Consider the following 22,339-nt stretch of genomic DNA (forward strand, 5'->3'; position numbering starts at 1 on the left):
TATCTGTCCCTGGTGGCGGTGGTGTTAATGCCTGTATCTGTCCCTGGTGGCGGTGGTGTTAATGCCTGTATCTGTCCCTGGTGGTGGTGTTAATGCCTGTATCTGTCCCTGGTGGTGTTGTTAATGCCTGTATCTGTCCCTGGTGGTGTTGGTGTTAATGCCTGTATCTGTCCCTGGTGGTGGTGGTGTTAATGCCTGTATCTGTCCCTGGTGGTGGTGTGTTAATGTCTGTATCTGCCTGTATCTGTATCTGTCCCTGGTGGTGTTGTTAATGTCTGTATCTGTCCCTGGTGGTGGTGTTAATGTCTATCTGTCCCTGGTGGTGTTGTTAATGTCTGTATCTGTCCCTGGTGGTGGTGTTAATGCCTGTGTCTGTCCCTGGTGGTGGTGGTGTTGTTAATGCCTGTATCTGTCCCTGGTGGTGTTGTTGTTAATGCCTGTATCTGTCCCTGGTGGTGGTGGTGTTGTTAATGCCTGTATCTGTCCCTGGTGGTGGTGGTGTTGTTAATGCCTGTATCTGTCCCTGGTGGTGGTGTTAATGCCTGTATCTGTCCCTGGTGGTGGTGTTAATGCCTGTATCTGTCCCTGGTGGTGTTGTTAATGCCTGTATCTGTCCTTGGTGGTGGTGGTGTTGTTAATGCCTGTATCTGTCCCTGGTGGTGTTGTTAATGCCTGTATCTGTCCCTGGTGGTGTTGTTGTTAATGCCTGTATCTGTCCTTGGTGGTGTTGTTAATGCCTGTATCTGTCCCTGGTGGTGGTGTTAATGCCTGTATCTGTCCCTGGTGGTGTATCTGTGGTGGTGTTGTTAATGCCTGTATCTGTCCCTGGTGGTGTTGTTGTTAATGCCTGTATCTGTCCCTGGTGGTGTTGTTGTTAATGCCTGTATCTGTCCCTGGTGGTGGTGTTGTTAATGCCTGTATCTGTCTCTGGTGGTGTTGTTAATGCCTGTATCTGTCTCTGGTGGTGTTGTTAATGCCTGTATCTGTCCCTGGTGGTGGTGGTGTTAATGCCTGTATCTGTCCCTGGTGGTGTTGTTAATGCCTGTATCTGTCCTTGGTGGTGTTGTTAATGCCTGTATCTGTCCCTGGTGGTGGTGGTGTTAATGCCTGTATCTGTCCCTGGTGGTGTTGTTAATGCCTGTATCTGTCCCTGGTGGTGCTGTTGTTGTTAATGCCTGTATCTGTCCCTGGTGGTGTTGTTAATGCCTGTATCTGTCCCTGGTGGTGGTGTTGTTAATGCCTGTATCTGTCCCTGGTGGTGGTGTTAATGCCTGTATCTGTCCCTGGTGGTGGTGGTGTTGTTAATGCCTGTATCTGTCCCTGGTGGTGGTGTTAATGCCTGTATCTGTCCCTGGTGGTGTTGTTAATGCCTGTATCTGTCCTTGGTGGTGGTGTTAATGCCTGTATCTGTCCTTGGTGGTGGTGTTAATGCCTGTATCTGTCCTGGTGGTGTTGTTAATGCCTGTATCTGTCCTTGGTGGTGGTGGTGTGTTGTTAATGCCTGTATCTGTCCTTGGTGGTGTTGTTAATGCCTGTATCTGTCCCTGGTGGTGTTGTTAATGCCTGTATCTGTCCTTGGTGGTGGTGGTGTTGGTAATGCCTGTATCTGTCCTTGGTGGTGGTGTTAATGCCTGTATCTGTCCCTGGTGGTGTTGTTAATGCCTGTATCTGTCCCTGGTGGTGGTGTTAATGCCTGTATCTGTCCCTGGTGGTGTTGTTAATGCCTGTATCTGTCCCTGGTGGTGGTGTTAATGCCTGTATCTGTCCCTGGTGGTGGTGTTGTTAATGCCTGTATCTGTCCCTGGTGGTGGTGTTAATGCCTGTATCTGTCCCTGGTGGTGGTGTTAATGCCTGTATCTGTCCCTGGTGGTGGTGGTGTTGTTAATGCCTGTATCTGTCCCTGGTGGTGGTGTTAATGCCTGTATCTGTCCCTGGTGGTGGTGGTGTTGTTAATGCCTGTATCTGTCCCTGGTGGTGTTGTTGTTAATGCCTGTATCTGTCCCTGGTGGTGGTGTTAATGCCTGTATCTGTCCCTGGTGGTGGTGTTAATGCCTGTATCTGTCCCTGGTGGTGTTGTTGTTAATGACTGTATCTGTCCCTGATGGTGTTGTTGTTAATGCCTGTATCTGTCCCTGGTGGTGGTGTTAATGCCTGTATCTGTCCCTGGTGGTGGTGTTGTTAATGACTGTATCTGTCCCTGATGGTGTTGTTGTTAATGCCTGTATCTGTCCCTGGTGGTGGTGGTGGTGGTGTTGTTAATGACTGTATCTGTCCCTGGTGGTGTTGTTAATGCCTGTATCTGTCCCTGGTGGTGTTGTTAATGACTGTATCTGTCCCTGGTGGTGTTGTTAATGCCTGTATCTGTCCCTGGTGGTGCCTGTATCTGTCCCTGGTGTTGTTAATGCCTGTATCTGTCCCTGGTGGTGGTGGTGTTAATGCCTGTATCTGTCCCTGGTGGTGTTGTTGTTAATGCCTGTATCTGTCCCTGGTGGTGTTGTTAATGCCTGTATCTGTCCCTGGTGGTGGTGTTAATGACTGTATCTGTCCCTGGTGGTGGTGGTGTTAATGTCTGTATCTGTCCCTGGTGGTGTTGTTGTTAATGACTGTATCTGTCCCTGGTGGCGGTGGTGTTAATGCCTGTATCTGTCCCTGGTGGTGTTGTTAATGCCTGTATCTGTCCCTGGTGGTGTTGTTAATGCCTGTATCTGTCCCTGGTGGTGGTGTTAATGCCTGTATCTGTCCCTGGTGGTGTTGTTAATGCCTGTATCTGTCCCTGGTGGTGTTGGTGTTAATGCCTGTATCTGTCCCTGGTGGTGTTGGTGTTAATGCCTGTATCTGTCCCTGGTGGTGTTGTTGTTAATGCCTGTATCTGTCCCTGGTGGTGTTGTTGTTAATGCCTGTATCTGTCCCTGGTGGTGTTGTTAATGCCTGTATCTGTCCCTGGTGGTGGTGGTGTTAATGCCTGTATCTGTCCCTGGTGGTGTTGTTAATGCCTGTATCTGTCCCTGGTGGTGTTGTTGTTAATGCCTGTATCTGTCCCTGGTGGTGTTGTTGTTAATGCCTGTATCTGTCCCTGGTGGTGTTGTTGTTAATGCCTGTATCTGTCCCTGGTGGTGTTGTTGTTAATGACTGTATCTGTCCCTGGTGGTGTTGTTGTTAATGCCTGTATCTGTCCCTGGTGGTGTTGTTGTTAATGACTGTATCTGTCCCTGGTGGTGGTGGTGTTAATGCCTGTATCTGTCCCTGGTGGTGGTGTTGTTAATGCCTGTATCTGTCCCTGGTGGTGGTGTTAATGCCTGTATCTGTCCCTGGTGGTGGTGTTAATGCCTGTATCTGTCCCTGGTGGTGTTGTTGTTAATGCCTGTATCTGTCCCTGGTGGTGGTGGTGTTAATGCCTGTATCTGTCCCTGGTGGTGGTGTTGTTAATGTCTGTATCTGTCCCTGGTGGTGGTGTTGTTAATGTCTGTATCTGTCCCTGGTGGTGTTGTTAATGTCTGTATCTGTCCCTGGTGGTGTTGTTAATGTCTATCTGTCCCTGGTGGTGTTGTTAATGTCTGTATCTGTCCCTGGTGGTGGTGTTAATGCCTGTGTCTGTCCCTGGTGGTGGTGGTGTTGTTAATGCCTGTATCTGTCCCTGGTGGTGTTGTTGTTAATGCCTGTATCTGTCCCTGGTGGTGGTGGTGTTGTTAATGCCTGTATCTGTCCCTGGTGGTGGTGGTGTTGTTAATGCCTGTATCTGTCCCTGGTGGTGGTGTTAATGCCTGTATCTGTCCCTGGTGGTGGTGTTAATGCCTGTATCTGTCCCTGGTGGTGTTGTTAATGCCTGTATCTGTCCTTGGTGGTGGTGGTGTTGTTAATGCCTGTATCTGTCCCTGGTGGTGTTGTTAATGCCTGTATCTGTCCCTGGTGGTGTTGTTGTTAATGCCTGTATCTGTCCTTGGTGGTGTTGTTAATGCCTGTATCTGTCCCTGGTGGTGGTGTTAATGCCTGTATCTGTCCCTGGTGGTGTTGTTGTTAATGCCTGTATCTGTCCTTGGTGGTGTTGTTAATGCCTGTATCTGTCCCTGGTGGTGTTGTTGTTAATGCCTGTATCTGTCCCTGGTGGTGTTGTTGTTAATGCCTGTATCTGTCCCTGGTGGTGGTGTTGTTAATGCCTGTATCTGTCTCTGGTGGTGTTGTTAATGCCTGTATCTGTCTCTGGTGGTGTTGTTAATGCCTGTATCTGTCCCTGGTGGTGGTGGTGTTGTTAATGCCTGTATCTGTCCCTGGTGGTGTTGTTAATGCCTGTATCTGTCCTTGGTGGTGTTGTTAATGCCTGTATCTGTCCCTGGTGGTGGTGGTGTTAATGCCTGTATCTGTCCCTGGTGGTGTTGTTAATGCCTGTATCTGTCCCTGGTGGTGCTGTTGTTGTTAATGCCTGTATCTGTCCCTGGTGGTGTTGTTAATGCCTGTATCTGTCCCTGGTGGTGGTGTTGTTAATGCCTGTATCTGTCCCTGGTGGTGGTGTTAATGCCTGTATCTGTCCCTGGTGGTGGTGGTGTTGTTAATGCCTGTATCTGTCCCTGGTGGTGGTGTTAATGCCTGTATCTGTCCCTGGTGGTGTTGTTAATGCCTGTATCTGTCCTTGGTGGTGGTGTTAATGCCTGTATCTGTCCTTGGTGGTGGTGTTAATGCCTGTATCTGTCCTTGGTGGTGTTGTTAATGCCTGTATCTGTCCTTGGTGGTGGTGGTGGTGTTGTTAATGCCTGTATCTGTCCTTGGTGGTGTTGTTAATGCCTGTATCTGTCCCTGGTGGTGTTGTTAATGCCTGTATCTGTCCTTGGTGGTGGTGGTGTTGGTAATGCCTGTATCTGTCCTTGGTGGTGGTGTTAATGCCTGTATCTGTCCCTGGTGGTGTTGTTAATGCCTGTATCTGTCCCTGGTGGTGTTGTTGTTAATGCCTGTATCTGTCCCTGGTGGTGGTGTTAATGCCTGTATCTGTCCTTGGTGGTGTTGGTGTTAATGCCTGTATCTGTCCCTGGTGGTGGTGTTAATGCCTGTATCTGTCCTTGGTGGTGTTGGTAATGCCTGTATCTGTCCCTGGAGGTGGTGTTAATGCCTGTATCTGTCCTTGGTGGTGTTGGTGTTAATGCCTGTATCTGTCCTTGGTGGTGGTGTTAATGCCTGTATCTGTCCTTGGTGGTGTTGGTGTTAATGCCTGTATCTGTCCCTGGTGGTGGTGTTAATGCCTGTATCTGTCCTTGGTGGTGTTGGTGTTAATGCCTGTATCTGTCCCTGGTGGTGTTGTTGTTAATGCCTGTATCTGTCCCTGGTGGTGGTGTTAATGCCTGTATCTGTCCTTGGTGGTGGTGGTGTTGGTAATGCCTGTATCTGTCCTTGGTGGTGGTGTTAATGCCTGTATCTGTCCTTGGTGGTGGTGGTGTTGGTAATGCCTGTATCTGTCCCTGGTGGTGGTGTTAATGCCTGTATCTGTCCTTGGTGGTGGTGTTAATGCCTGTATCTGTCCTTGGTGGTGTTGGTAATGCCTGTATCTGTCCCTGGTGGTGGTGTTAATGCCTGTATCTGTCCTTGGTGGTGTTGGTGTTAATGCCTGTATCTGTCTCTGGTGGTGGTGGTGTTGGTAATGCCTGTATCTGTCCCTGGTGTTGTTGTTAATGCCTGTATCTGTCCCTGGTGGTGGTGTTAATGCCTGTATCTGTCCTTGGTGGTGTTGTTAATGCCTGTATCTGTCTCTGGTGGTGTTGTTGGTAATGCCTGTATCTGTCCCTGGTGGTGTTGTTAATGCCTGTATCTGTCCCTGGTGGTGTTGTTAATGCCTGTATCTGTCCTTGGTGGTGTTGTTAATGCCTGTATCTGTCCCTGGTGGTGTTGTTAATGCCTGTATCTGTCCTTGGTGTTGTTGTTAATGCCTGTATCTGTCCTTGGTGGTGTTGTTAATGCCTGTATCTGTCCTTGGTGGTGTTGTTAATGCCTGTATCTGTCCCTGGTGGTGTTGTTAATGCCTGTATCTGTCCTTGGTGGTGTTGTTAATGCCTGTATCTGTCTCTGGTGGTGTTGTTAATGACTGTATCTGTCCCTGGTGGTGGTGGTGTTAATGCCTGTATCTGTCCCTGGTGGTGTTGTTAATGCCTGTATCTGTCCCTGGTGGTGGTGTTAATGACTGTATCTGTCCCTGGTGGTGTTGTTGTTAATGCCTGTATCTGTCCCTGGTGGTGTTGTTGTTAATGCCTGTATCTGTCCCTGGTGGTGGTGTTAATGCCTGTATCTGTCCCTGGTGGTGGTGGTGTTGTTAATGCCTGTATCTGTCCTTGGTGGTGGTGGTGTTGGTAATGCCTGTATCTGTCCCTGGTGGTGTTGTTATTGCCTGTATCTGTCCTTGGTGGTGGTGTTAATGCCTGTATCTGTCCTTGGTGGTGTTGTTAATGCCTGTATCTGTCCCTGGTGGTGTTGTTAATGCCTGTATCTGTCCTTGGTGGTGTTGTTAATGCCTGTATCTGTCCCTGGTGGTGTTGTTGTTAATGCCTGTATCTGTCCCTGGTGGTGTTGTTGTTAATGCCTGTATCTGTCCCTGGTGGTGGTGTTAATGCCTGTATCTGTCCCTGGTGGTGGTGGTGTTGTTAATGCCTGTATCTGTCCCTGGTGGTGGTGGTGGTGTTAATGCCTGTATCTGTCCCTGGTGGTGGTGGTGTTAATGCCTGTATCTGTCCCTGGTGGTGGTGTTGTTAATGCCTGTATCTGTCCCTGGTGGTGGTGTTGTTAATGCCTGTATCTGTCCCTGGTGGTGGTGGTGTTGTTAATGCCTGTATCTGTCCCTGGTGGTGTTGTTGTTAATGCCTGTATCTGTCCCTGGTGGTGGTGGTGTTAATGACTGTATCTGTCCCTGGTGGTGGTGTTGTTAATGCCTGTATCTGTCCCTGGTGGTGGTGGTGTTGTTAATGCCTGTATCTGTCCCTGGTGGTGGTGTTGTTAATGCCTGTATCTGTCCCTGGTGGTGGTGTTAATGCCTGTATCTGTCCCTGGTGGTGGTGGTGTTGTTAATGCCTGTATCTGTCCCTGGTGGTGGTGGTGGTGTTAATGCCTGTATCTGTCCTGTGGTGGTGTTGTTGTTAATGCCTGTATCTGTCCTGGTGGTGGTGGTGTTGTTAATGCCTGTATCTGTCTCTGGTGGTGTTGTTGTTAATGCCTGTATCTGTCCCTGGTGGTGTTGTTAATGCCTGTATCTGTCCCTGGTGGTGGTGTTAATGACTGTATCTGTCCCTGGTGGTGGTGTTGTTAATGCCTGTATCTGTCCCTGGTGGTGGTGTTAATGCCTGTATCTGTCCCTGGTGGTGGTGGTGTTGTTAATGCCTGTATCTGTCCCTGGTGGTGGTGTTGTTGTTAATGCCTGTATCTGTCCCTGGTGGTGGTGTTAATGCCTGTATCTGTCCCTGGTGGTGGTGGTGTTGTTAATGCCTGTATCTGTCCCTGGTGGTGTTGGTGTTAATGCCTGTATCTGTCCCTGGTGGTGGTGGTGTTAATGCCTGTATCTGTCCCTGGTGGTGGTGTTAATGCCTGTATCTGTCCCTGGTGGTGGTGGTGTTGTTAATGCCTGTATCTGTCCTTGGTGGTGGTGGTGTTGGTAATGCCTGTATCTGTCCCTGGTGGTGTTGTTAATGCCTGTATCTGTCCTTGGTGGTGTTGTTAATGCCTGTATCTGTCCCTGGTGGTGGTGGTGTTAATGCCTGTATCTGTCCCTGGTGGTGGTGTTAATGCCTGTATCTGTCCCTGGTGGTGTTGTTAATGCCTGTATCTGTCCTTGGTGGTGGTGGTGTTGTTAATGCCTGTATCTGTCCTTGGTGGTGGTGTTAATGCCTGTATCTGTCCTTGGTGGTGTTAATGTTGTTGTTAATGCCTGTATCTGTCCCTGGTGGTGGTGTTGTTAATGCCTGTATCTGTCCCTGATGGTGCTGTTAATGTTGTTGTTAATGCCTGTATCTGTCCCTGATGGTGCTGTTAATGTTGTTGTTAATGCCTGTATCTGTCCCTGATGGTGTTGTTAATGCCTGTATCTGTCCCTGATGGTGCTGTTAATGTTGTTGTTAATGCCTGTATCTGTCCCTGATGGTGCTGTTAATGTTGTTGTTAATGCCTGTATCTGTCCCTGATGGTGCTGTTAATGTTGTTGTTAATGCCTGTATCTGTCCCTGATGGTGTTGTTAATGCCTGTGTCTGTCCCTGGTGTTTTAGATCAGACTGAGATGACGTTCTCTGGCCTGCAGCCCACGGTAGAGTACATCCTCAGTGTGTATGCTCTGGGACAGGACGGAGAGAGCCCTCCCCTGGTTGAGACGGCTGTCACTGGTGCGTGTTCCAGGGTCGTTGCTCTACATATTACAGTGTGCCGTCTTCCTTTCCTGTTTGCGTGTGTTGGGTTGCGTAATTGCAGAGAGCTCGCCTGACCCTTGACCCTGTTGGACCTCTCCTCCCTCCCTGCAGCGGTGGGTCGTCCCACAGACCTGACCTTCTCCAACGTTGACTCTACCTCCATGACCATTTCCTGGGACTCGCCCGACGGCCGGGTGACGTCGTACCGCGTCCTGTACGCCAGCCCCGAAGAGGGCGAGAGGGAGCTGCGCCCCGCACCCCGCGGAGACGATGAATCTGCAACGATCCACGGCCTGCGACCCGGAAGTGAATATACTGTGAAGGTCATCGCCATGCACGACCGTACACCTAGTCCTCCACTGGTGGGCGTTCAAGCCACAGGTAGAAACCCCTCCGGACAAATACAAACCCTTAAACACAATGGTCAGGTTGAGTAAAGTGAGGCATTGAATCCATCATCTTGAACATTCAGTTAGTAGTTCATTATACTTTTGACAGTATTTTGGATGCAAGGTGATTTGTTTTTTTTAATTTTTATCTCTCCTATATCAGTGATTCTGAACAGTGAGACTAATGTAGCGGATGTTGTTTTTTAAACATGCACACTGTTTTGAGTATCTTGGAAAGCAGCCTACCCAAACAGGAGAATATCTTTCTCTCACGCGCTCTCTCTCTCTCTCTCTCTTCCGTTTCTTTCTCTCCCTCTAGCCATCCCTGCCCCCACCAACCTTGAATTCTCCCAGATCACCTCCTCCTCCTTCACCATCAAATGGCGCACCATGCCCAATGCCCGTCTGACCGGGTACCGGGTGGTCGTCAACCCCAAGAACAAGAGCGGTCCCACCAAGGAGATGAATGTTGCTCCAGACACCACACAGGTCCACGTGCCGGGACTCATGGTGATTATAAAGACTCATGCATGCTTATAACCAGTTATAAAGCATTATACCTGCAGACAATACGTCACTTCTTGGCGTGACCACACCAAATTCACATAGAAATGCGAGTTATAGATCTGTCATTCTCATTGAACGTAAGTCTAAGACGCGGTAGATCTGTTCTATGTGCTCTAGTTCCATGCTTCTCATACTTAAGTTACATTTTTGTGTCTTTTACTTGTAAGTTTTGTACACCAGCTGAAAATACAATATTTTTCTTTATGTAAAATATATTTCACAGCGGTTTAGATGGTACAGTAATTCTCTACACCTGTGGTATTCAACTCTTACTCTATGAGGACGAGAGCCTGCTGATTTCTACCTGATAATTAATTGACCTGGTGTCCCAGGTCTAAATCAGTCCCTGATTAGAGGGGAATCAACCACCTGTGTCCTGTCTAAATCAGTCCCTGATTAGATGGGAACGCAGGGGTACTGTCTTTGTGGTCCTTCTGTAGCTCAGTTGGTAGAGCATGGCGCTTGTAACGCCAGGGTAGTGGGTTCGATCCCCGGGACCACCCATACGTAGAATGTATGCACACATGACGCTTTGGATAAAAGCGTCTGCTAAATGGCATATATTATTTGAGTTGGGTTTGAGGGCTCTACATTGTGCATTGCATGTTTTGTCACATAAACCGATAAGGTGAACATTTAGAATGATATCAACCAGGAAATGGCTGAGTGATTTCTGCATACTGCAAGTATAACAGTCTCATTTGAGACATTTCTAACCCACATCTGAACTGAGTCAAAGTCATTATGACATGATTATAAAGACGCATTATAACTGCATCGTAATGCAGTATAGTAAAGTGTTACCAAAATCTACATGTGATTTATCCATAACTTTAGTGATGGATCATTTTTTTAAATGCTTGAGTTTTTTAAATATAAAAAAATAAAAATAAAAAACTTTTTTTACTTTCCCGTTCGCTAAAAGTATTTTCGCCTGGAATCTCTTCAACGTTATTTCATATTTTGGGATTTCCAGATATTTGTTTTATGACCCTCCTGCAATCGAATGTTTTGTCTGACTATCATTAAATGTGAAGACTGTTATTTTATCTAATAAATTATTTGTGTAATTATTATTATTACGTGATTAAACGAATCATGTAAACTTCAATTAACTAGGAAGTCGGGGCACCACGGGAAAATGTTTATATTCTCTATTTCCAGAATTGACTCTTCAGATATTTTCTTATCAAAACAGTCGCTTATTAATTAATTATTATTACCACATCAGTTCTCATTACTGAACGTCGCAAACCCTTGGATATCTGCACGAACCCTAGCCTCCATAATGAATCAGCGATGTACAAATTGCCTTAAATTAATTATAATTAGTTAGTAAATAAATAATTTTTTACTAACTAAATAATCACAGAAATACAAAACAAACAGATATTTGGGTTACTACATGATAAAAAGTCCCTAGCGGACGGAGCTGATATGACTGCTTGGTAGACAAAGGAAAGGGGTGGGGACTGAGAGTGGGAAAGACAACTTGGATTCACGACACTCAGTTGATAATTATATTAATTGAAATGCTAATCCTTTGCACATTAACCTTTGCTCATTGTATATATGTATATATATTTGTTTGTCTTCTCTGTTTGTATCGTCAGTCTGTCTGCTGGAGAGTCAGATCATCAGAGAGTCTCTGGTTAACTTCCCCACAAGTCACAATGTCCTTCGTGGTCGTTAGCTTTCTCCGCGGCTCTGGATAGTGTCTGTTGTAATGGATATAATGTAATGGATACGTCAGATGTACAGATGGTCGTTGCATAGAATAGATGCTTCTGCTGTTGTTGGTATTCTTGTACTAGACTTATATAATTTCCAGGTGCAGACTAGTGATCGATAGTCTCTGAGTGGAACCATTTCCAGTGGTGTAGCCAATGGTCTGGTCTCCTGGGCTCCATATTTTCTGGTCTGATGGCCTATAGAGCTGTACTTCTTAACCATTTCACATGCAGAGTCTGCTCCATATTTTCTGGTCTGATTGCCTATAGAGCTGTACTTCTTAACCATTTCACATGCATAGTCGGCTCCATATTTTCTGGTCTGATGGCCTATAGAGCTGTACTTCTTAACCATTTCACATGCAGAGTCTGCTCCATATTTTCTGGTCTGATGGCCTATAGAGCTGTACTTCTTAACCATTTCACATGCATAGTCGGCTCCATATTTTCTGGTCTGATGGCCTATAGAGCTGTACTTCTTAACCATTTCACATGCAGAGTCAGCTCCATATTTTCTGGTCTGATGGCCTATAGAATTCCAACGTGGGGACTCCGTCCTGGCGATTTCTGACTTAATGTACATTTTGTAGGAAGTGGTTTTATACTGGGGGGTGCTATTCCATGACGCCTGATGTAATGTCTGGCCTCATTGGGGGCGTAACCACTGACTAGTTAAAACTTTACATCTTAACAATTATCTCGTTTAGAAAGCCAACATCACATTACATCTTCTCACAAATAGTTTCATAATTTACTCATTCATTTTATCCAACATCTAGATGTAAATCTGACAGCTGGGAAATGTCCACTTTAAGAGAGAGAGAGAGAGAGAGAGAGTTATGTACATTTTCCTGTCCCTCATGAGATCACCAACTGAAACTACTTTGACAAATATAAATATTGTTGAATTATTCAAACTTTTACATTGTCCAAGTGTCTCTCTGTGTTCCACCGTGTTTTACATTCCATTCTCCAACACTACAGAGGGGCAATGTATTTTATGACCGACCATTAAAACAGCAGACTTCCCGGCTCTCCCCCCTCTACGAGAGAGAGCACGCTGTAGAGGGGACCCACTGTAACCTGATCCTTCAGATCATCACAGGAGAGTCATGACACTCCCCCTCTACGAGAGAGAGCACGCTGTAGAGGGGACCCACTGTAACCTGATCCTTCAGATCATCACAGGAGAGTCATGACACTAATGAGAGCTGTGGCTCCAGCTGTGGAGCTGGTCCCTCTCCCAAATTAAACCCTACTCCCTACATAGTACACTACTTTTGACCAGGACCGATATAGCTCCGGTGATATGTAGTGCACTATGTAGGGAATAGGGTCCCGTTCGGGGCTCCACCCCAGGCCCTGTTGTGGGTCCTGTTTTGGGCTCCTCCCCGGGCCCTGATGTGGGTTTGAAACCAGTAGTCTGGTAGACTAGCAAAGCCACAGCCAGTCCACCAGCCTTGTCATTTCCAGTTGGCGAAGAATGCAACCACAGCCAATGACTTTGAAAGTGGAACTGACAGGATTTTATCAACATGAAATCTTATTCATATCTGTTTATATACACCCCCAGGAAGACGGCATTTGTATTTTTTTTAAAACATTTTCTGACAAGGGAGCACTTAGATATGGTAATTATTTTCACGTTTTCATAAATTCATAGAATGTTTGTATAGTAAGGCAAGTTCTATAGCATTATAGATGTAATAGAGTGGGGAAAGAGGCCGGGCGTTTCGACAATTTATTTGCAACTCTGTAGTAAATAAAACCTGAATGAATTGGCGCAGGGGTCTAAAAGCAGTGCATCTCAGTGCTCGAGGCGTCACTACAGACACACAGCCTGGATTAAAACCAGGGTCACAACCGGTCGTAATTGGGAGTGCCGTAGGGCGGACAGTTGTCCCAGCGGCCTCCGGGCTTGGCCGTCATTTTAAATAAGACTTGCCTTTTACAAAGAAAATCACAGGAGTCCTCTTACATTTGAGAACTTCAGTCCTGTTGATCAAAGAACCATGAAAAGGTCTCTCTCCCTCAGTTGCCTTTTACACATCAACATGATCAACTAATGCCAGCCGGGACGAGAGCTTAAATCTAACGAGGGAACATCAGATAAACCCTCAACCGCTTGCAGATGTGCATAATACACTTCTACCTTAATCAAACGTTGGTTAATAACTTCAAATAACAAACGTAGCTATGTACGAGTCTCAGTTTATTCTGTACTGTCTGTGTAGGTTGCTACTATGTACGAGTCTCACTCAGTTTATTCTGTACTGTCTGTGTAGGTTGCTACTATGTACGAGTCTCACTCGGTTTATTCTGTACTGTGTCTGTGTAGGTTTCCACTATGTAAGAGTCTCACTCAGTTTATTCTGTACTGTGTAGGTTTCCACTATGTAAGAGTCTCACTCGGTTTATTCTGTACTGTGTCTGTGTAGGTTTCCACTATGTATGAGTCTCACTCAGTTTATTCTGTTCTGTGTAGGTTTCCACTATGTATGAGTCTCACTCAGTTTATTCTGTACTGTGTCTATGTAGGTTTCCACTATGTACGAGGTGCACATTTACGCCCTGAAGAACTCTCTGACGAGCCGCCCAGTTCAAGGAGAGGTCACAACTCTGGACAGTGAGTCTCTCTCGCTCCCACAGCCAACCGATAGTGATGATAGTAGAACATGGTCAAAATCCTCTTTTTATTTACACATTATCTGCAATCTAATTTAATCTTTAATCCACAACACAGATGTTACAAATATAACAGACATTACAATCTTTTAACGAAGGACAATGTTAGTTAATAAGACAAAGAAATTCAATTTAAATTCAATTGTGTTCCAGATATCAGTCCTCCGCGTCGCGTGCGTATCTCTGATGCAAAGGACTCCTCCATCACCCTGACCTGGAGATCCAAGACCGAGACCATCTCTGGCTTCCTGGTTGAGGCCACGCCCACCACCGGAGGCCGCACCCCCATCCAGAGGACCATCGCCCCTGATTCCCGCACTTACACCATCCAAGGTACCCCTCCTAAACCTTTACCATCCACGGTACCCCTCCTAAACCTTCACCATCCAAGGTACCCTTCCGATACCCCCTCATCAAAGGTACTCCTCTTATACCCTCCCTAAACCTTCACCATCCAGGGCCTCCCGGGTGGCGCAGTGGTTAAGGGCGCTGTACTGCTGTGCTACCAGAGACTCTGGGTTTGTGCCCAGGCTCTGTCGTAACCGGCCGCGACCGGGAGCTCCGTGGTGCGACGGACAATTGGCCTAGCTTCGTCCGGGTCAGGGAGGGTTTGGCCGGTAGGGAAATCCTTGTCTCATCGCGCACCAGCGACTCCTGTGGCGGGTAGGGCACAGTGCACGCTAACCAAGGTTGCCAGGTGCACGGTGTTTGGATGCGCGCTGTGTTAAGAAGCAGTACGGCTTGGTTGGGTTGTGTATCGGAGGACGCATGACTTTCAACCTTCTCCCGAACCCGTACGGGAGATGTAACGATGAGACAAGATAGTAGCTACTAAACAATTGGAGACCACGAAATTGGGGAGAAAAAGGGGTAAAATTCAAAAACTAAACTGTCACCATCCAAGGTACCCCTCCTATACCCTCCCTAAACCTTCACCATCCAAGTTAGCCCTCCCTAAACCCCTATTCAAGGTAAACCTCCTGTACCCCCCCCTAAAATGTCACCATCCAAGGTACCCCTCCTATACCCTTCCTAAACCTTCATGGTACCCCCATGGTATCTAATGGTACCCCCCCTCCCTAATACCTCCTACTCCATTGACCTCACCCTGCTGCAGTCAACATTCACTTCAGGGTCGTGTTCATTAGGACACGCAACATTTTTATAAGGTCTTGCAACAGAAAATGGGCATTTCTTATTGCACCAAGTCTTTTGGTGCCTAATGAACACGACCCAGACTCTATTCCAGATCAGATTCATCTGGACCGTTTTCCACAGGTCTTCAGCCTGGCTCTACCTACAAGATCAACATATACACTCTGAACGGCAACAGCCGCAGTGCTCCCTTCACCCTCACTGCCACCACAGGTATACTACCTACCTCTCTCTATATACTATATACTACCTACCTCTATATACTATATACTACCTACCTCTCTCTATATACTACCTACCTCTATATACTATATACTACCTACCTCTATATACTATATACTACCTACCTCTATATACTACCTACCTCTATATACTATATACTACCTACCTCTATATACTATATACTACCTACCTCTCTCTATATACTACCTGCCTCTCTCTATATACTACCTGCCTCTCTCTATATACTACCTGCCTCTCTCTATATACTACCTACCTCTCTATTCTATATACTACCTACCTCTATACTATATACTACCTACCTCTATATACTATATACTACCTACCTCTATATACTACCTACCTCTCTCTATACTACCTACCTCTCTCTATACTACCTGCCTCTCTCTCTATACTACCTGCCTCTCTCTATATACTACCTACCTCTCTATTCTATATACTACCTACCTCTATATACACTACCTACCGCTCTCTATATACTACCTACCTCTCTCTATATACTACCTACCGCTCTCTATATACTACCTACCGCTCTCTATATACTACCTACCTCTCTCTATATACTACCTACCTCTCTCTATATACTACCTACCTCTCTCTATATACTACCCACCTCTCTATATCTATATACTACCTACCTCTATATATACTACCTGCCTCTATATATACTACCTCTCTCTATATACTATATACTACCTACCTCTATATACTATATACTACCTACCTCTCTCTATATATACTACCTACCGCTCTCTATATACTACCTACCGCTCTCTATATACTACCTACCGCTCTCTATATACTACCTACCTCTCTCTATATATACTACCTACCTCTCTATATATACTACCTACCTCTCTATATATATACTACCTACCGCTCTCTATATACTACCTACCTCTCTCTCTATATACTACCTACCGCTCTCTATATATACTACCTACCGCTCTCTATATATACTACCTACCGCTCTCTATATATACTACCTACCGCTCTCTATATATACTACCTACCTCTCTCTATATATACTACCTACCTCTCTCTATATATACTACCTACCTCTCTCTATATATACTACCTACCTCTCTCTATATATACTACCTACCTCTCTCTATATATACTACCTACCTCTCTCTATATATACTACCTACCTCTCTCTATATATACTACCTACCTCTCTATATATACTACCTACCTCTCTCTATATATACTACCTACCTCTCTCTATATATACTACCTACCGCTCTCTATATACTACCTACCGCTCTCTATATACTACCTACACTATATACTACCTACCTCTCTATATACTACCTACCTATATACTACCTACCGCTCTCTATATACTACCTACCTCTCTATATACTACCTACCGCTCTCTATATACTACCTACCTCTCTCTATATACTACCTACCGCTCTCTATATACTACCTACCTCTCTATATACTATATACTACCTACCGCTCTCTATATACTATATACTACCTACCTCTCTCTATATACTACCTACCTCTCTCTATATACTATATACTACCTACCTCTCTATATACTATATACTACCTACCTCTCTCTATATACTACCTACCTCTCTCTATATACTACCTACCTCTCTCTATATACTACCTACCGCTCTCTATATACTACCTACTCTATATACTACCTACCTCTCTCTATATACTACCTACCTCTCTCTATATATACTACCTACCTCTCTCTATATATACTACCTACCTCTCTCTATATATACTACCTACCTCTCTCTATATATACTACCTACCGCTCTCTATATACTACCTACCGCTCTCTATATACTACCTACCTCTCTCTATATACTACCTACCTCTCTCTATATACTACCTACCTCTCTCTATATACTACCTACCGCTCTCTATATACTACCTACCGCTCTCTATATACTACCTACCGCTCTCTATATACTACCTACCGCTCTCTATATACTACCTACCGCTCTCTATATACTACCTACCTCTCTCTATATACTACCTACCTATATACTATATACTACCTACCGCTCTCTATATACTATATACTACCTACCTCTCTCTATATACTACCTACCTCTCTATATACTATATACTACCTACCTCTCTCTATACTATATACTACCTACCTCTCTCTATATACTACCTACCTCTCTCTATATACTACCTACCGCTCTCTATATACTACCTACCGCTCTCTATATACTACTACCGCTCTCTATATACTACCTACCTCTCTCTATATACTACCTACCGCTCTCTATATACTACCTACCTCTCTATATACTATATACTACCTACCTCTCTCTATATACTACCTACCGCTCTCTATACTACCTACCTCTCTATATACTATATACTACCTACCTCTCTATATACTACCTACCTCTCTATATACTATATACTACCTACCTCTCTCTATATACTACCTACCGCTCTCTATATACTACCTACCTCTCTCTATATACTACCTACCGCTCTCTATATACTACCTACCGCTCTCTATATACTACCTACCTCTCTCTATATACTACCTACCGCTCTCTATATACTACCTACCTCTCTATATACTATATACTACCTACCTCTCTCTATATACTACCTACCGCTCTCTATATACTACCTACCTCTCTATATACTATATACTACCTACCTCTCTATATATACTACCTACCGCTCTCTATATACTACCTACCGCTCTCTATATACTACCTACCTCTCTCTATATACTACCTACCGCTCTCTATATACTACCTACCTCTCTATATACTATATACTACCTACCTCTCTCTATATACTACCTACCGCTCTCTATATACTACCTTTCCCTCTCTCTCTCCACTACCTTTCCCTCTCTCTCTCCCACTACCTTCCCCTCTCTCTCTCCACTACCTTTCCCTCTCTCTCTCTCCACTACCTTCCCCTCTCTCTCTCCACTACCTACCTCTCTCTCTCCACTACCTTTCCCTCTCTCTCTCTCCACTACCTTCCCCTCTCTCTCTCTCCACTACCTTCCCCTCTCATTTATTGGGGTTATTTGACATAAATCAACATTTCTGTAAATGTTTTCCAGATTTTAGCTGGTTCAGCCAGTGTCTTTTCAATTGTGGAATTGATTGTCTCCCTGTCTTGTTTCTCTCCTGCAGCTAAGCCTGTGGTGTCTCCCCCCACCAACATCCGGTTCACCTCTCTGACCCCTAGCAGCATCTCCTTTACCTGGGAGGGGTCCCGTAGTGCCGGGGTCACCGGGTATTACGTCACCTACGAGGAGGCGGGGGGCATCCCCCGGGAACTCACCCCGCGGCCCACCGCTTCCCGCAGCCAAGCCATCATCACTGGTAGGGCTCTCCTCCCAAAAGGAAAACTTTAAGAATGAGAAGCGTAGAAATAGTGCACATAGAACCGATTCTACCATTTTATCAGACATGTCATTCTCATTGAAAGCAAATCTATAACTCATGTTTCTGTCAATGTGGTGCGGGTCGGCCCACATAGCTACATACGGGACCTTTTTTTGTTTTTAGGTCTGAACCGAGTCGAATCAAACTGAACTGGTCGGGTTACGGATCCATACACCTCAGTGGCTGGGAAGTGTGTTTAAATAGAACATACCAGAACAGTTTGGCTCAAAGTTCCGGGTGGGTTGTTTTAGCAAACAAGACAGACGCGTGTGCAACCGTGGAGCAAAACGAGTCGGGTCGGGCTTAAATTCAATGGATTGCAGGGCTCTACATTTCAACCAGTTTACTTGCAAATGCTGCTAAAGTATTTTGCTCTGCAACCTGGAATTTGAATTTTATTTGTCAAATGTATTTATTTTTTATTTAACTAGGCAAGTCAGTTATGAACAAGTTCTTATTTACAATGACGGCCCTACCAGAAGGCCTCCTGCAGGGGATCAATAATAATCGATATATATTGCTAGATAACACGTACATGTGTTTAGCAGATGTTGTTGTGGGCGAAATGCTTGTGCTTCTAGCTCCGACATTGCAGTAATATCTAACAAATTACACAACATATACCCAATACACACAAATCTGGGTAAGGAATGAATTTGAAATGGACAATGTACCTGTACCCTGATTCCCGCCATGGCAGCTTCTTGTCATTGCTGTAGCTGTCCGACCGTTCGACACGCGCAACATGTTTCGTGACCTTGTCAGCTAACCTGTCTATCGTAGCCTGTTTTCTTTTTACTTAGTCTCTCCCTCACACTACGTTTTTTTTTTTGTTTTTTTATAAACATTTTTAGGTCTGAAACCAGGAAGTGAATATGTCATCAAGATCGTCACCCTGCAGAATGCTCTGAGAAGCACTCCTCTAGTGGGCAAGGCTAGAACTCGTAAGTACAACAATCAACTTTCCCATCTGAACAAGACCTTTTTTTATTTTTTTTAATTTATTTAACCAGGGAAAGAGCCTTGAGGTCAGACACCTCTTTTCTGAATGGAACACATTGATGAATAAGAAAGTTATTACAAAACCAATGAAACTCTGTGAATATGTGCTTGTTGTAACAATGGCTTTTTTTTTTGCAGGCAAGCAATTAATACATACTGAGGCAGCACCAAAATTGTCTCCGCTGCTTTAAGATAATGCTCTGACCTTTTTGAATATCTAAAGTAAATTATTCAAAAGTTACGATGTGCGCCAGTGGCAAGCTTTGCAGTTTTGCAGGCTGCCCATTGAATCCAACAGGAAAGACAAGAGGACTCTCTCTGTAGTGTCCCCCTGCTGGTTGAACCTAGCTGCTGCAGCTCCTCTCCGGTCTCTAACGCTCTGCTTGCTCTGCTCCTAACCCGTCTCTCTGCTAGAACTGGCATCCCAGCTCCCTGTGTCCCACCGGCCCAGCCCCGATATCCTGGATGTGCCCGAGGACGAGGTTAACCCCAACTTCCCCACCGACCTCGACTTTAACCCCAGCAACCCTAGTTTCAACGCCAACCCCAATGGAAACCCCAACTACCCCCCCAACACCAACCCTAACCCCAACTTTCCCCTCAACCCAAACGGCAACCCCGACCAGTTCAACCCCAATGGTAACCCAAACTTCCACGTGAATCCCAATCCTAACTTCCACTTCAACCCTAATGGGAACCCCAACCAGTTCAACCCTAACAGCAACCCCAACACCAACCCTAATGGGAACCCCAACCAGTTCAACCCTAACAGCAACCCCAACACCAACCCTAATGGGAACCCCAACCAGTTCAACCCTAACAGCAACCCCAACACCAACCCTAATGGGAACCCCAACCAGTTCAACCCTAACAGCAACCCCAACACCAACCCTAATGGGAACCCCAACCAGTTCAACCCTAACAGCAACCCCAACACCAACCCTAATGGGAACCCCAACCAGTTCAACCCTAACAGCAACCCCAACACCAATCCTAACCCCAACTTTCCCCTCAACCCCAACACCAACCCTAATGGGAACCCCAACCTGTTTAACCCCAATGGTAACCCCAACTTCCACGTGAACCCTAACTTTAACTTTAACCCCAATGAGAATCCCAACACCAACCCCAGCCAGTTCAACCCCAATGGGAACTTCAACGTGAACCCCAACATCCCCCTCAACCCTAATGGCAACCCCAATCCTAACCCTAACTTTCCCCTCAACCCCAACAGCGATGCCAACACCAACCCCAACTTCTATGGCAGTGCCAATCATAACCCCATTTTTAACACCAACCCTAACTTCAACCCCAATCCCAACATCCCCCTCAACCCTAGCGGGAACCCCAACCCTAATGGCAACCCCAACTATAACGTCAATGTGAACCCCAACCTTCCCCTCAACCCTAACCCCAACCCCAACCCTAACCCCAACCCTAACCCCAACTCTGAACCCCAACCCTAACCCCAACCTAACCCCAACTTGAACCCCAACCCTAACCCCAACTTGAACCCCAACCCTAACCCCAACTTGAACCCCAACCCTAACCCCAACTTGAACCCCAACCCTAACCCCAACGGGAACCCTAACCCCAACTAACCCCAACTGCAACCCGAACCCCAATGGAACCCCAACCCCAACTTGAACCCCAACCCCAACTTGAACCCCAACCCCAACCCCAACCCCAACTTTAACCCTAACCCCAACCCCAACTTTAACACCAACCCCAACCCCAACTTTAACCCAACCCTAACCCCAACTTTAACACCAACCCTAACCCCAACTTTAACACCAACCCTAACCCCAACTTTAACACCAACCCTAACCCCAACTTTAACACCAACCCTAACCCCAACTTTAACACCAACCCTAACCCCAACTTTAACACCAACCCCAACTTTAACACCAACCCCAACTTTAACACCAACCCCAACTTTAACACCAACCCCAACTTTAACACCAACCCTAACGTGAACCCCAACCCTAACCCCAATGGGAATACCAAACCTAACCCCAACTTTCCCCTCAACCCCAATGGGAACCCCAACTTGAACCCCAACTTTCCCCTCAACCCCAACTTGAACCCCAACCACGTCCAGCTGGTGGGGACTAACGGCCAGGACACGCTGGGCCAGCAGGGCCAGCACATCTACACAGAGTACCAGAGCCTGGGCCCCAACCCCAACGGTAGGGACAACCAGGGTCCAGCTATCCACCACCGTGAACCCCTAGTCTACATCCCCGTCCCAGGCCCCGATGGCCAGAGAGTGCCCCTGGTCCGGGTGAGCGAGGGTCCATTATCGGGTCTTCCGTTTGGGTTCCCTGAGAATGAGACCGGGTTTGGGGTGCCGCAGGAGGCCCAGACACGCACAACCATCTCATGGCAGGGTGTTCCCCAGAGCTCAGAGTACATGGTATCCTGTAGCCCCATCACCAACCTCGAAGAGAAGATGTTCCAGGTGAGAATACATGTATTCAGATGATCTGTAGCAAGGTGTGTACTAGCGTACCTGATTATTCTCTTTACAACATACATGGTGTCAATAGTGAATGATTCTCACACCACAGGTATTGCTATTCCCACTAAACAAATCTCCATCTCTCTCTTAACAGATGAGATTACCAGGCACTTCTACCAGTGCCACTCTGATCGGGTTGACATCAGGAGCCTCCTATAACGTCGTTGTGGAGGCCATGAGAGGGCAGGGCCGAGAGAAGGTCCTGGAGGAGATAGTCACCGCTGGCAACGCTGGTAAGGACTACACTAGCATGTCCGTGAGATTATGGCTACTCTCTCCAGT

The 22,339-nt window shown here is 46.1% G+C and overlaps 1 protein-coding gene and 1 long non-coding RNA gene across 2 annotated transcripts in view; one reads left to right on the top strand and one right to left on the bottom strand.

Moving 5' to 3' along the window:
• LOC118379528 (fibronectin-like) overlaps window positions 1-22,339 on the top strand; it is a 91,081-nt gene that overhangs the window by 63,850 nt on the left and 4,892 nt on the right. Inside the window, exons 32-42 of the mRNA XM_052523146.1 lie at window positions 8,227-8,340; window positions 8,476-8,745; window positions 9,073-9,263; window positions 13,589-13,676; window positions 13,889-14,068; window positions 15,014-15,103; window positions 18,280-18,471; window positions 19,389-19,478; window positions 19,951-20,014; window positions 21,607-21,997; window positions 22,152-22,290. Coding sequence (XP_052379106.1) covers window positions 8,227-8,340; window positions 8,476-8,745; window positions 9,073-9,263; window positions 13,589-13,676; window positions 13,889-14,068; window positions 15,014-15,103; window positions 18,280-18,471; window positions 19,389-19,478; window positions 19,951-20,014; window positions 21,607-21,997; window positions 22,152-22,290 — 1,809 coding nt within the window. The remainder of the gene's footprint in view (window positions 1-8,226; window positions 8,341-8,475; window positions 8,746-9,072; window positions 9,264-13,588; window positions 13,677-13,888; window positions 14,069-15,013; window positions 15,104-18,279; window positions 18,472-19,388; window positions 19,479-19,950; window positions 20,015-21,606; window positions 21,998-22,151; window positions 22,291-22,339) is intronic.
• On the bottom strand, window positions 17,506-17,910 carry LOC127931196 (uncharacterized). The gene is made up of 3 exons (XR_008140292.1): window positions 17,846-17,910; window positions 17,647-17,782; window positions 17,506-17,541 (listed from the first exon to the last, which is right to left on the bottom strand). It is a non-coding gene; the product is annotated as an uncharacterized LOC127931196 (long non-coding RNA).

The sequence above is a fragment of the Oncorhynchus keta genome, chromosome 7, assembly GCF_023373465.1.
Source record: "Oncorhynchus keta strain PuntledgeMale-10-30-2019 chromosome 7, Oket_V2, whole genome shotgun sequence".
NCBI classification, from domain to species: Eukaryota; Metazoa; Chordata; class Actinopteri; order Salmoniformes; family Salmonidae; genus Oncorhynchus; species Oncorhynchus keta.